Below are 16,543 nucleotides of genomic sequence, written 5' to 3' on the forward strand. Positions count from 1 at the left end.
AAAAGTGCAAATTAAATTAACTATTTTCATCTATTATTATTATCGTACCTAGAGCTGATAATGAAAAGAACTTCCACATACTTTGATAACTATACTAACTTTAATTCAACTACAATTATGCTCTTTGATGCAGTAATTTTATTTTTAATCTAACTTAAGAAAAATAAAAAATAGTACAGATATAACTATGTGGAAAGAACAAAAAGAAGAAGAAAGTAAAATAACATTGTCAGTATAAATACAACTATAAAAATACCTATCATTCTCTTTAATTATCCATGTACTGCTTTCGTGATCAATAGGTGAATAGAGCGTTCCTTCTAAAATTTGGTGATCCCTCACCACAATGTTGATGTGATCAGGCAAAAACTGCACTTGAATGTCCTCCTTAGTACTGTTTTCTGGAAGCTGTATTGTTACTGTCAAGTCATCTTCAGTCTGCTGCCAGTAATACAGAGGCTCTACTGGGAAAAGACAAAACACATTATGTAATAACGTATTAGAGACTACAGCATACAAAATTAGAGACTAGAATATGCTAAAAAATAAACTCACTTATTTGAAAGAATTTTTTTATCATTTTCAAATGCCTACCTCACAAAAAGTAATTATAAACAAACACTCGTAGATCTCTTTGGGGAATTTTCACTCGAAGATCTATAACAATTGCACTTGACATTCTCCTCTTCCAAGCTTACCCAGTGCCTCAGGAGATAAGCACTTATAAAACACTAATGACAGCAATCCTTCATTCCCACTGCTTCCCTCTCTACCTCCCTGGATACTTCCCTCCCTCATTCTCTCTCTTTCTCTTAAATTTAGACACAAACACAAACACTCTGGATTCCTGGTACAAAAAAATACAAAGTGTTTCCCACAGAGGCTAGCAAAATAGTTTATACATAATAATCACTCAATAGGTAACTTCTGCTAGATAATGGGGATGAAAGGAGTCTGCAAAATCATATGCAGTCTTAGTATAAATTAAAGGCAGACTCCCCTGAGCAGACTAAAGAGAACGTCAGAAATTTTTTTTAATCTCCTTCCCACCAAAAGTATACAAACACCTAAATAATTTTCTCCATTTTTGGTTGCTTTGAGTGCCTTTCTATGCTTTAGAGTTTGTTGTTTAGGTCTTTAAAAATATTTATTACTGTTTATATTATTATGACAATACCAAATAGCTAACAGACAATACCAATCTTCCTGCAATTTACAATGAAACCAGTATATATATTAAGAAGAGAGTTAAGCATCCTAATTACCAAACTACACAATTTTTAAAAAATTCCAATACTTGGTGGCGCCTGTGGCTCAGTGAGTAGGGCGCCGGCCCCATATACTGAGGGTAGTGGGTTCAAACCCAGCCTCGGCCAAACTGCAACCAAAAAATAGCCGGGTGTTGTGGCGGGCGCCTGTAGTCCCAGCTGCTCGGGAGGCTGAGGCAAGAGAATCGCGTAAGCCCCAAAGCTGGAGGTTGCTGTGAGCCGTGTGACGTCATGGCACTCTACCGAGGGCCGTAAATTGAGACTCTGTTTCTACAAAAAAAAAAAAATTCCAATACTTTACTATTGAGAAAATGCTATGACAAAATAAATAATGAATTCAGGAGGAATTCAAAATATAACGTGATGTCAACAAAAATATCAATACCTGGACTGACAATGATTTAATTTAAACATGTTATGTTCCACTCTGACTGCAATCTATCTTCAAATTGCACGGTCCTAGTTCCCTAGGCAGACTTTCCAAACATTAAGGCTTTCATTCATCCCTTCAAAATTGCTCACCAAAGGAGTTCTAAAGGGCATGTGGTCTGATGATATGAATAGCTACTATTGCTAAGCTTTAGGATAGTTTAACATTTTAATTCAGGCAGAATAGTAAAATTTATTCACAAAGAGGTCTTAGAACCTAAGAAAAAGAAAATGACGTATGTGGTGATTCAAAAGAAAATCATATATGAGGTGTTAAAAAAGCTAAAGAAAAGGCAACCACACAAGTTTTATGCATTTAGACGTGCATATACTTATGAACCAAGGAAAATATTTTTCAAATGTTTATTATATTAATATTTTCAATACTTTTCAAAGAACTCATTTGTTAAAATAAATAAAACTAGTTTTTATTTTAAATAATTGTTTAAAAAAAAAGTAAACAGACCCCCCCCTTGAATCAAGTAGATTCAAAGAATATTAACAATATATGAGTCACTATGAAAATTTTGAGACAGAATGTATGATGGTCCATCATTCCACTTCCAAACAGAAATGACAGTGTCCTATAACTTAGGCAAATTTCAACTTGCTCAGTTTATCAGTCTTGCTGGGAGGGCTTCATGTGATTCTTTCTGAACAAATTTTGGGTTTCTTGATTTTTGTGTATCTCAAAACTTTCGTGATAACCTACATATATATAATTGCTAAGTACTGTAAAATTATGTTAAGTAAAATATACTATTCTTTATGATCAGAAATATGAATAGTAATGACTATAGAGGGATATTCTCTTGAATAGCTTTAAAAGAATGTGTACTCTTTACATACACACACAAATTTCTTCTGCAAGACCTTTCTAATCTTTTCATTCTAAAACATAACTTCCATTCATTCATTCAACAATGAGAAAACGTAGTGATTCTACCTTCAAGGAGCTTTCCTTCAGTTTAATATAAAAGGTAAAAACATGTACACTAGTGTAGTTTATTTTAAAATATTAATATTTTCAATACTATCATAATGGTTTCTCAAATGGTAATAACAAATAGGCATTATTTATTATGTACATATTAAACATTTAATCAAGTAAGCCAATACACATTTTTTTTTAAGAATGCTTTTGGTAATTACAAAATTATGAAATCAAACCAGTTCACACTATTTAGGTAGTATATTTTACAAAAGACTTTACTGAGAAATATACAAGAAAATAAAGAAAAAAAATAAGCATCTGTCTACCCTAGTAGAAGGCATAACTTAACTAGAAAATAAAACAGACATAAATATGCATCTACATAAACATATGAGCTCTATGAAGATTAAAAGTAAAATTACCTTTGATTTTCTCTGATATGTCTTCATCCATATTTTCTTCAAGAGTTTGACCAACCTGAACAAATTTGAAAGCCTTATAGGAGACAATCATTAAACCACTTCCATCAGGCTCAATAGCAGCATAATGTGGTACTGACTTCCCATGGAGAATATCCCGCTTAATAATTTCATATTTTTGATCTGTAAAAAATAAAGTACCTTATAATGAAAACTGTATTATAAAAATATTCTGAAGCCATCTGAATATACATTTTAATTATAATTAAAATATATAAGTATGCTATTTATTAAAGGCATACTATTAAGAGTCTTTTCATAAGGATAAAAAAATTTTTTGTACAACATAATTTTCTATAAATAAGTTCCTATCTTAAAATACTGGGTCTGTTAAAATTTCTCTATGTTGTTCTGTCCAATATGGCAGTCACTAGCCACAGTGGCTATTTAATTAAAATTAAGTAAAATTTAAAATTCAATTTCTCAGTCATACTGACTCCTTTTCAACTGCTCAACAGCCACACTTGGTTAGTAGCTATCAGGATAAATAGCATGCACATAGCAGGGCCTCCTCACAGGAATTTCCACTGGACAGCAGTGCTCTAGACTACAGAGTGACTGAATGACTTGTATTATCTGCTTCTGAAGGACGAACCTCTCCTTCACTAAAGCCTATCTACTTCCTCAGTAGGTGTATGACAGGTATCTTCTGGAAAGGCCACAAATTGAGGATAAGGGGGAAAAGTGGTGTGGAGTATATTTCTGCCTGCTCTAACCACTGACAAGGGGTTTTCTTAAAATAAAATGTATTTATCACAGAAATGACTTTTATACACACTCAGATATCTATTTATATGACTACTTTAATTAATGTTACTTATAAGCTTTAAAATATAAACAATTAACTATATCCCAAAAGATTTTGTTAAGTTAACTAAATTTATCCTCCTATAAAGATAGGTTACTTTTTACTTTAAGGCATCAAGCACTTCAGCCGAGTCCCTACTTTACTGTTACTCTATTAAAGTAGGTTCTACTTATAACCTTCATACTGATTAGTCACATATCATAACTCATTGTCATATTATTATGAGTTACCACTTGTATACAAAAAGCCCTCACCTCCATTCACACATTCAATTCACACATAAGAGTAGCAGCCTTGTAATTTACTGAACGAATGAAAAACTCCTACACTTCCTCCACATGTACACATAAGACAAAGAGACCTACTTGCCTTTAAAGGCTCAAACTTCGACACTATATATTTTATAGAGAGGCTTTTCACTTGTGTGGGACAGGCAGGTCTCAAAATGTGGATTCCACGGTTTATTAAGTTGGGAAATGCTGGTTTAAAATTAAATTTTTCTTTTTCCCTGAAAATTTTTAGAAACTTTTATATGCTTAATGTATAATGGGGATATTGTATGTCTACATTTTCATACTTATTTGACCACAAATATAATGATCAAATATTTTACTTAACACAGTTTAGAAAAATGCTGTTCTATTGTGTTAATTAAAAAATTAAAAAAAAAGAATAACACAATTATATTAGTAATAGTTGGGGGTGAAGAGAAGGAATAAAACATTAGAAAAGAAATATAAAGAGAACCATAAAGACAATTAATGTTTCTACAATAACAATCTTGGGAGAAAAAAAGAGTCCAAATATATCTGTCTAGCTGAGGCAAGGAAACAGAGTTGAAGGGATTGGAGATGGAGAGCTAGCGCAAAGCACAGCTGTGTTCTGGGACATTCTGATGAGTTACTCTAAATTGAGCTAAAGCTGTTACAGAACCAAGTGTCTTGAAGAAGAAAGGAGTATGCCTGAATATTCTCCAGTTAGATAATGAATTACGTATCTTAAAAAAAATAAGGCTTTCATTATTTAAAGTAGGGGGCTGCAAACCACAACCTGTCATGAGCTAGAGCTGAATCTAGGCCTACTTTGGCATAGGCTGCAGGCCATACAAATGCTGAGCATGAATTTTATATTTTCAAATGGCTATAAAAAAATACAAATATTTAAATGTATAAAAATAATAGAAAATTTAAATTTCAATGTCCATGAAAAGTATTACTGGAACATAGCTATACTCATTAATTTATGTATTGTCTATGATTGCTCTTGCCCAACACAGAATAGATGGATAGCTGTATAAATCTTCCAGTTTCCATCTGGTCCTGTACAAAAAAGTTTTCCAACATCTGATCTAAAGTTTTAAGATAGTGTGTTCCTACAGAGCTAAAACCACAGCAATGAGAACAATTAAATTACATTACATAGTTCTAGGAACAAATATAGAAGATTTATTCAGCTTACTTGTAAGCTGTATGTGTGTGTATATATATATTTATTTGATGCTATTGTTGTTAATTTTAGAATAAAATAAAAAGGAAGCTCTCTTAGGAAATCAATATTATTAGTCTTTATCATATCGTAAAGTAGCAGCTACAGTAAAGAAATACTTTTCTTTAGAAAGGAATGATAACTTCCATCAAGGAAGCTAATAAAAACTACTGAGAAAAAGAGCAGAGTATTATCATGGAAACAAGTTTCCTTAGTTCTCAGCTACAGAAGAAAAACACTGGTGAGTCAGTAAGAACTAAGCAAAAAGAGCAAGCTTATACAATTAAAAATATCTTAATTAATTCATGAGAAAGTAATTTTTAACATCAAGTTAGAGGTTTGACAGCTTCAAACAGACCAAGTTCAACACATAGAAAAGTACATTTGATGAGAAAAAGTGACAGTTTTCCTGAAAGCAAAAACAGATAGAAAAGTTCAATTAGATTTAAAAGAAACTCCACTTGTGAAACAAAGCTATTCATTTCCATCTAGGTATTTATATTATACTGGAATTTATCATTAATTTATACTTTTTATATGTAAGTTCTGTGTATAGAAAATTCTATACTAATATCTCCTTTTATGCAAAAGTTATAATTGGCCGTGGAAGCATGTTGACTTTATTCTATCACCCGTACTGGAGGAGAAATGCATTCCTCCATGGATGGCAAGTGCTAGAAGGGCAACACAGTGCCCAAGAAAAAGCAAACGGCACGTACAGGTACAGCTTTGCATTTCAAAACCTACCAACTGTCGGTGACCACAAGAAAGAGACTGCGAATTTTGTTTTATTTTTACCTTTATTTTTCTTACTGATAGTGACCCACTCCAAGGAAACATAAAAACCACTTCCTTTCATATCCAATTCCTCTTTCTCTATTCGAAGAAGTAAGGTAGCTATTGAATGTTCTTCAGCTTTCAACAATGAAATACTATGAATTATGATAAAAGGACTCCCAAGCTCTTCATTAAACATAATCTATAAAAAAAAAAATTACACAAAAAAGTACATTATTACATGAACACAGAACAGAGAAAATACATAGAATTGTGGCAACTCAACCATTATTTGGATTTTTTTTATTTTTATTTTTTATTTATTTATTTTTATTATTGGGGATTCATTGAGGGCACAATAAGCCAGGTTACACTGATTGCAATTGTTAGGTAAAGTCCCTCTTGCAATCATGTCTTGCCCCCATAAAGTGTGACACACAAAAGACCTTTAAATAAAAGCTTTAATTTAATACTCCTCGAAGAAGGAACTATTTTAAAAGTATCTATTTGTACAATAAAGGAAACTGATCACTACTGGGCTTAAAAACAGAAAAAACAACACAGAATTCAAGTAGTATCTAAAAAAGAACGAGAACAAAAAGGAATCTTCTAGAAAACAATTATCAAGTGAAAGAAGTGCTCTACACCAACAGCTGACACAGGCAGATCAGCGTTCACTCCTCCATCGCCTTCCCCATCTCATATACAATTTATTTCCACTTTCTTCCGCTTAGTTTCTGCATGTTGTATGTGTGTTCATGTATGCGCACGCTTTTTCCTACTGTGTTTCTGTTTATTTTCTGAAAATTTACAAAGGTAGGAGTCAAAGGCAATAGAGAACAATCACCAGAAAGTTTCTGATTTCTCAAAAATGAAAGAATGCACTTACATATAAAAGAAAATTTAACAAATTCTATTTAAAATATCCTGGCAGGACACAGTGGCTCATGCCAATAATTTTAGCACTCTGGGAGGCCGATGTGGGTGGACTGCCTGAGCTAACAAGTATGAGCCCAACAAGACCTCATCTCTAAACATAGCCAGGAGTTGTGGTGGGTGCCTGTAGTCCCAGCTACTTGGGAGGCTTCGGCAAGAGGATCACTTGAGCCCAAAAGTTTGAGGTTGCTGTGAGCTGTGACGCCAGAGCACTCTACTAAGGGTGACAAAGTGAGACCCTGTCCCCAAAAAACAAACAAATAAAGAAATACATAAAATATAATACTGAAGTTTTTTTAAAAAGGAAATATAAGCATCACATAAAGACACAAAATCCTGTCAAATTCTTTTTCATAACACAAACATGGTCTAAAAAAGACTACATTTTTATTAGAGTAAATACTAAATAAGTAAGTTTTAAGACTGATTCCTAAACAAGATTTCTAAATAAATAAAAAAATAAGGTTGGAAATTGCCTAATTGAAGAAAAGTTAGCTCATCTTTTTTTTTTAAACCCATGTCTGGAATCCCTTCATACCCACTCCTACTTGAATGCATGTAAAGAAAAGTTGCTTTTAATGTCATCAATTTCTCTATGTATTCAAACACATCTGTCAAAATTATTCAAGTAGTAGACCTTGGGAATCCATTCTAAAGATTTCCACAAGTAGGTAAAAAAAAACCCTACAAATACTAAAAACAGAGCTTGATAGCTGAAGTCAGGCTTTAGTGTTGACTGGGTTTTGCTTTTGTTTAGTGAACAATAGAGACAAAACAAAAGAAGGGAAAATATAAGTTCTGGGAGGTACAAGTACTTAGTTCACGCTTTCTTTTTTGCTTTCTCATGTGACTGAGCAAAATTGAAACAAGACCAAAGGATTAGATGTCTGAACTCTTAAAAATTGTTAGGCTGAAGTTTTCTAGTTTCCTGGTTAAGCCCAGCATCTCAATTGTGATGCTATAGACAGCTGGCAGCCCCATCACATTAGAGGCAACCCATATGGAAAGCAGGCAGTCTTCTGTGTCCCCTTTAATTTCTCTTTCTTCACTTTAGCTACCACAGCCACCCTTTGCCACTTTACTCCCTACTCTGCCCCTTAATCACTATCATCTTTAGCTTCCTTTCCGTTACACCAATTCCCCCGAAGTCCTAAAACCCTCCTATACTGCTTCCCAAAGCGAACAACACTCCATTAGTATTTCTCCCACCTTAATTCATGCCCAAGTCTCTCTCCTAGTACCCAGTTAAAATTTTTTTTTGAGACAGGGCATTACTCTGTCACCCTGGGTAGAGAACCAAGGCATTACAGTTCACAGCAACCTCGAACTCTTGAGTTCAAGTGATTCTCTGCCTCAGTTTTTAGTTTTTAGTAGAGACAGAGTCTCCCTCTTACTCAGGCTGGTCCTGAACTCATGAGCTCAAGCAATCTGCCTGGCTCAGCCTCCTAGTGTGCTAGGATTACAGGTATGACCCCTGGTCACAACTATTTTTAACTAAAAACATCCCAGAAGGGTATTCATTTCATTATGGCAGTGCATACTAAAAAGAATATGAGGTACACATTAATTTTTAATTGATAAAAAAAAAAAATTATCACAGTCCTTCTATGTACCAAGGGATATACATAGAAATACCAAAAGAATTATAAACCCATATGAATGTTTGGTATTATTTTTTAACCTGACAGCTGAGTCAGTCACCTCTGCTTAAAACTATGGAATCCTTACAGCTCTAAACAGATAAATTCTCATTCGTATCTCCCCTGCCCATCACTCTGAAACTCCTTTCAACTATTTCAGGGAGTTGTGCTATACACCACATTACCTTAGTTAAAAAAAACAGTAATAAAGGTTATTACTGGAGACCACTGAGAAAATACCACAGTGGCCAATGGGCATCTGAAAGTGAAAGCAACAGGTTACTGTTATCCTGCTTTTTCACTATGATTTTTTAGGTTTTTGAACATACTCTAACTTAGTAAGATCGGTAAACCATTTGGTTCCAAGGCTCCTCTAGTTTTCTCCAATAATTTACCCTTTCTGAGCCTAAGTCGGACCTCAGGTGACAGAACGGTTTTTCTGCTCCACTCCAATGTTGGAACATTTCCGACATGGCTTTTTTTGCTGTGTTTGTGGACGTGCCTCCCATTCCATGATAAGAGGTTAGTGACAACACTGAGTGCAGCCTTTGGCCCTCAAACACAGTTGATCATTTGTTATAGGGAGAAACTGCCTATTCAATTTGAAAAACCAACAGTTATTTGAGAATACACAAATTTCATAGGAAGAGTGGACAGAGCTGGTCAGCACTGTGGATGTTACAGATTTACAAGGAGGTACTACAAATGGTTCAAAAAGTTATTTTTCTGGCTGATGGAAGCTGCGTTTGTGACAGCTACAGCCTTTACTCTTTAGATAAGGAGGAGAGTGGAGAGAAAGTGCAGACATGCCTTTCCTACAGCAGAAATCTCATCTGTCAGCTTGAGAGCAATGTGAGGAACAGAAATTCAAGAAAGAGGGGAAGACAATCCTCTTCTGACACTGAGGAAAGGCTAAATGGGAAGATGTATTAGATAATGCAAAATGAAAAAATTCAACGAAGGATTGCATGGTTTGCAGCAGAAAAAATGAGAAAGGTAGAAGGAAAGAAACTATTTTCTACTGTGAGACATGCAAGAGGAAGCCTGGGCTTCATCCTGAGAGTGGTTCAGGAAGTAACACACTCAAAACAATTATAAACAAAAACACTTTAGTTTATGTAACTTAAAATAGACCATAAATTCATCAGGTGAGTTCATATTTAGGTTTTTTTCTTTTAAAATCGTAGGATGAGTGTAAGTAATCCACCAGCCTCTTTCCTACACAAAGTAAGTAAGAGCTGGGGAGTATACAGGTGGCAGAAAAATTAGATTGGAAAGGAAAGACTTTCAAGATCTGTTGGTCTGATAAAAATATTTTATAAGATGAAAATATATTAAGCTTGTTATTCTTTATTTACCCATAATTAAAAGCTACCAGCTGAGATTTAGATAATAGCAACATTACAATATACTACGAATATAATTCAAGGAGTTGGAAGCAACAAATCCTTCAGTTATCTACTCAGCATCATTTCCTTCTACTTTCCAAACTATGGCTCTGAAGAAATTTCTTATTTATTACTATTAAAATCCTAATCTATCCTTCAGATTTAAATATACTTTTTAATGGTAGTAAAAATGGTCCCTCAGAGACTGACACGTAACTATATCTAAAATACAGTGTATTTTTTAAAGTTAGGAATATTCTGGTAAACTCATGATTTGACCAACGTAAATCGTGCCAGCAAAACTAACATAAGGGTTAGTTATGTTAGTTATGCCTCCTCAAGAAGGAGGCGGCAATGCCAATGCTTAGGCCAGTCGGTGCTTTATAGATATGGACAATATACACTGGCTAAAAAATGAATGCACTCCTTGACAACTGCACTGACCCCAGACCAAAACAGGAATGGCTAACATATCAGTTTTGTAAAAGGTATACATTTCATAGACTAATTAAAAAGAAGTTGAAAACATTACACGTCAGAAAAACAAAGAGATCGCATGTCAGCCATTCTTGAAAAGTGCTATTTTGAAATAAGATTTAACTTACATAATATACTTTATGGACTGTGTATAAGTCTTTAAAAAAAATAAACTACCCTCACCTCCCATTTTTCAGAAGTACTATTTCCACGTTCACCTGTTCCAATGACATACAATCTTCCAGTTCCATCTGACAAGGTCACCCAGGTAGAAGATGAGAAATGGACAGATGCACAGAGGCGGTTGTCACAGGCTGTCAGGTCTGTGGGAAGTCGGAACACCTCTCGTGGTTTTCCTAAGGCACTGTCCTAAAAGGAAACAAAACATTATTAATAAATCCTTTCCCCTTCTTTGATACATACGAACGCAAAATGTTTCTGTAGTGTAATGACTTCTCTCTTCCTCAAGAATTGGAGTCAAATTTCCCACCCTCCGAGTATGAGTTATACTGGTGATTGGCTCCTAACAAAAAATAAGAGTAGATGTGACAGATGGTATGTGATTTCTAGGACTAGGTCATAGAAAACCTTACACTCACCTTAACTCTCTCTTTTTGGATTGCACACGCTGAGGGAGGCTAGCTACCACGTTGTGAATATGCTTAATAAGGTAGCCATTGACAGACCCCCACGGGGAGGAACTAAGGGCTCCTCCAGACAATAACCAGCATCCTAGGAGTGAACCATTTTGGAAATAAATGGTTCAGCCCGTCCTGGCTGACATCTTGGCTATAATCTCATAAGAACCCTTGAGGCAGGCATACCACCCACTTTAACTCCTGATTTCTGACCACTGACACTGTGCAAGGTGATAAATGAGTATTGTTTCAAGTCTCTAAGTTTTGACATTGTTACACAATCACAGATAATTAATACAAGGCAGTAATCTAGTTTTCACTCTCTTAGAGTTAATGATAAGTTCTTTTAACTTACAAACTGGAAATACCACATCATGTTCAAAATGCCACTAGAGAGACACCAGCCTGCAGTATGAAACTCATAGATTTAGATTACTACCACTTAGGATTTTGTTAACCAGTTTGAACTTTGTCTGTGTTCTTAAAATTTAAAGCTATAAGATGGGTTGCTGCCATGGTTTGAATGTGGTATCTTCTCCAGATTTCATGTTAAAACCTAATCACCAAGGCCATGATACTGGAAGGCAGGGCCCCTGGGAGGTAATTAGATCATGAAGCCTCCACTCTTGTGAATGGGACTATACGCCTTTATAAAAAGGCTTGAAAGAAGGACTTTGTCTCTTTCTGCCATCTGAAGCTTTCTGCCCCTTTCCAGGGTATACAGTGTTCAAGGTACTACCTTGGAAACAGAAACCAAACCCTCACCACAGATCAAACCTGCTGGTGCCCAATTCTCAGTCTCCAGAGCGGCAAGACATAAATTTCTACTCTTTATAAATTACACAGTCTAAAGCTAAGCAGCACAGACAGACCGAGACAGTTACATCATTAAATGTTTGACAGTATAGTAAAAAGCCTACGATTCAGAAAACTTCCCTTCCTAGGACACACTGTACATAATCTAACACTTTTTTATTGTTAAAGTTTTAGTTTTCAGTTAACAGGTTTTTCTATGGAACAAAAGTAATCCTTGATTCACATATCTCATTCCTTGCTCCTAGAACCATTCAGATCTATGCTTATTTTTTTTAAACATGAAAATGTGCTGCACTTCATTACTCTGTTTTTTCTTTTTTAAATTAAATCACAGCTGTGTACATTAATGCAACTATGCTTAAATACACTATATACAATGTCCTTAATAGACACCCACTCTATGGTGACCCACTGTTTCTTTCTAAAACACCCTATTTAATTTTCTTTGAAACAGCACCTTTCCTTCCTTTTGTACCATTTTACTGATTTGCATAATACTGAATTAATGAATAAATGTACAATAGGAAACACAGCTCACAAAGTTTTTAGAGTGATCAAATCTGAGTATTAATAATGTTTAACAGCTAGCATGAAATAGAATTGTATCAGCACAGTACTGAGTAATCTATTAGGAATGAACATGAAGTCTACCGCAGACTTCATGCTGTTTGTTTCACAGAGGAAAGAACGTCAGTTAATCTATTATGTCACTTAAGTGGAGGTCAATTAAGAAAAATTTTGCTGTAAGTGATGTCATTTAGAACACAATGTGGTATTTCCAAATAGTGAGAAAAAAAAATAGAGTAGTCAACAGTTGGCATTGAGACACTAGAGAACTTCCAGGAAACTTTAATCTGTCCCTCACACCATACACAAAACAATTTCATGTTCTAGATAGAACAGTGATCTGAGTTAAAGGGAATGTAAAATAATTACAACTCAGTACTAATCTCCATGACATTTAAAAAGCCCTTAAAACTTAACTAAAAATGATTTTCTAGGGTGTTTACATGGGGAATAAACTATACTTTTTTTTAAAAGCCTAAACTTGTTAGTAAAATTAATATGTATTAAAATAAGATTACTCAATTAGCCAAGGAAAAAAATCCTACTATCTAAAATGTTTGCACGTGGAATCATATTTTCTTAAAAAGCTCAAACACGCTAGTAAAAATACATATTAAAATAAAATTCCTAAATTAGCCAGAAAGAAAAAAATCACAGACTACTAATATCTCTTGTTGGCTAAAGTGCCCATTTCATGGAAGTGAAAACAAGCATAGGCCTTTGGAGATGATCATAAAACAAATTTTATGATCCTTTAATATGTTCTTTGATACAATCCCACTTATAGGAATTTATCCTATAAAACATTGTACATGCACATGTATGCAAAGATCCATGTAACAAAAATGTCCGTTTTAGCAATGAAAATGAAAACTCATACCAGTAAAAACTGGGAAACAACCTAGCTGTTTATATTAATAGCAAAGGAAAACGTATCCCCTTTCATTGTAAAGCTGGCTGGTAGTATTAGTCAGGCTTTTTTTTTGCCAGGAGCTGGCCTAGCACTAACAGTTGTTCTCCTATTGAACAATTTCACAGAACATAACACCAGACAAGCCCACTGCATGACCATAATGGAGCGAGATGAAACAGAGGTGTTCCATAATGATGTCTGAATACAGATAAAACATGAACATTGGCAAAGCTATAAATCCCAAATCCACCCTAATCTAGGCTATAGATTCATTACTAATTACAGTTTAAGCTTCAGTTTAGTCTTCTCTCCTTCTAGATAAGACTGACTTACTAAGATACTCATCACATGATTAACCATGATCCTGACAACATCCAATCTGAAAGCCTCACTTTCTTACATCCTCCCTTCAAAACTACCCAACAAAAGTCCAATCCTGTAATAGTATCCTGTCTCTACATCCTCTTACTGAGACACTTTCCTATGGTGTATGTTCTCCCTGGGTGCAAAAAGTAATACACCCAACTTGTTCAATCACAGATATGTGCCTAGTGTCTTTGTCAGGACAGAACTGTCAGGGAAATGGTTAGTGCTGGAACAGCCACCTTACAAGATACCAAGTAATGGTTAAATACGCTGAGGGGAATTTAGAAGACTGATGTAAAAAGATCTCCAAGATGCTAATTAGAAAATATATATAGAAAACACATAGCATGAATCCATACTTGCTGAAATAAACATTGTGATATGACAGCAAAGAGTAAAGGAAAGACAGACTCGTGCCGATCTGTTAATGATGCTTACCATTAGGAAAACAGGAGATTAGAAGTAAAAGATTCTCCCTCTTTGCTTTTTACACTGAGTTTTATGCTGGGCACATGCAATCCAATTAAATGAATTAATCTAATTAAATTAATAAGATAAACTGGAATGAGAATTCTTCCTCAAAACAGTTGTTTCAAAGTAAAAGTTTCTAGTTGTCCTACATGCCCCTCGCTGGAGCCTAACCTTGTGAACCATCACTAGGAAGAACGCAGAGATAAACTTGTTAAATCCCTATTCCTTACTTCATATACAATTATAAACATTTTTAGCTACTTTATTTGTAAAATATGGTTACATGTGATTGAGGTTGTTAAAAGTCTAATTATCAAATAAATGTGTACACAAACCAAATGATTAATGTATCTGAAAACATAAATGTAAAACCAAAGCTACTTACATTAAAATACAGAAGAAAACCCAAGGACCCTTCTTGAATTAATGATAAAGTGAAAGCAACCTACATTGTTCCACTTTTTAAAATCTATTTCTCAGAGGTACATTTTAACTGGATTATAAATAGTAAAATATGTTCTTCTGCAAATACTAAATTTTAGTATTAAATTATTTCTGAATAACCGAAATTCACAGCTTTACTAAGTATCCTCATTAATACCTTACATAACTAATTAGCATCTGTAATGTCCAGGTCTCACCCATTCATTTTCTTTTTCCTTACAAATGTAATTATATTCAAGAATGTTGAGAATCACTCTGAGGTACCATTTCAGAGCAGATCTGCAGAAGGATCAAAATCTCACTGTGAATGGAATACTTACTGAATGACTACAGTGCACAAGCACTATATAAAATAAGTGCTTTGGTTTTTTTGTGATCTTATGTATTCATCTCCAAATACTATGAAGTTGAAGTTATTATCCCTATTTTAAGAACACAGATTTGAAAAGATTAAATAATTTGCCTGGAATTCCATTGCTAGATAATGGCAGGACCAAAATTCAAATCTTGATCAATCTATTTCAAAAGTTGGTGTTCTTTCTGCTATTCCACATTTTCTTGAAAAGAAACCACTTCCAAAGTTTTGCTAAAAAAATGGAAGTTCAGCTCTCAATGCAATTTTTAGTATAGCCACTCCTACCTCTCAAAAACTCACTTTGAATGTAACCACCACGTTCAGTTTTTCTTCAAGCTAATACGTACGTAGTCTTTTTTAAGTCAGATTCCCGAGTCAGTAAGATACAACACAAAAAATTATTGCTGCATATACTGTACATAAATAAGCATTAATACATAAAGTGCATCTATTTATGAAAACATCTCTAAACAGGAGTTTGAGACGCTTGTGCTTGCAGCTACAATTAGAGAATCTTTGAACAAAGTTATTTCTCTAATACAGAATTATAGAAAGGGCTAACAAGCTTTTTAAAAATGGCTAAGAAAAACTAAGTAGAGATAGAGAAATACCACTTACTAATATTACAAGTACTATACACTGACATTTAAATTTTTGCCCTTTTAAAAGGAAGTCATCTTTTTCTGGAGAAGTCTTTCATCACTAATAATCAACTTATTTGGAAGAAAAGAGTATAAAAATGTTCCTCTTTATCTTTTATTTTATTTATTTATTTATTTGCTAAAGCTTTAACAAAAGGTGGCTTTAATCCATTGTAGTTTGAGTAATGTCTTCATGTAACATAAAACTTTCAATGATACATTAAACACATAGTTCTAAGAATCCCCCCCCCCTTTTTTTTCTTTAATCAGGCAATAGGGCTCAGAAAATTTTACCCTGAAATATGATGCTTTGACCATATTTGTCAAAGTCTCTCTGGACTGCCCCCACCTGCCTCTCAATCCTGTCTTTCTCAAAGCCCAGGAGGAAGCTGTTCTGTGAAGTGCTGTCATCTATCCACCTAAAAACTAACTCTTATCACAGCACCCAGAGTCCACAGAAACTTCATCCCAGTCCACTGTCTGCTCTCCGTATCATTCAATTTCCAAACACTAATCATAGTTTCAGCATTTGGCCCATTCACTTCTACCTAAAAGCCATTTACTATCCCTCAAACTGCCACATTTCCCCCATTTTCTCTTCCGCTACAAGGAAGGTTATGTAGGTAGCTGTACTTCATTGGGTTACTTATTGGGAAAGCATTTTTCTGAATTAACCCATGATATGCACATTAAAATATACTTATATGTCTT

At 34.4% G+C, this 16,543-nt stretch overlaps 1 protein-coding gene across 2 annotated transcripts in view; it reads right to left on the reverse strand.

The window, feature by feature from the left end:
• Positions 1-16,543, reverse strand: part of NUDCD1 (NudC domain containing 1) — a 109,598-nt gene that overhangs the window by 53,738 nt on the left and 39,317 nt on the right. Inside the window, exons 3-6 of one of the 2 annotated variants that reach the window (XM_053558770.1) lie at positions 10,805-10,990; positions 6,202-6,382; positions 3,054-3,233; positions 257-461 (exon numbers count right to left, since the gene is read on the reverse strand). In XM_053558770.1, coding sequence (XP_053414745.1) covers positions 257-461; positions 3,054-3,233; positions 6,202-6,382; positions 10,805-10,990 — 752 coding nt within the window. Of the gene's footprint in view, positions 1-256; positions 465-3,053; positions 3,234-6,201; positions 6,383-10,804; positions 10,991-16,543 lie in introns of both variants that reach the window. The other variant, XM_053558769.1, reaches the window with a different exon arrangement.

This window comes from Nycticebus coucang, chromosome 13, assembly GCF_027406575.1.
Source record: "Nycticebus coucang isolate mNycCou1 chromosome 13, mNycCou1.pri, whole genome shotgun sequence".
Taxonomy (NCBI): Eukaryota; Metazoa; Chordata; class Mammalia; order Primates; family Lorisidae; genus Nycticebus; species Nycticebus coucang.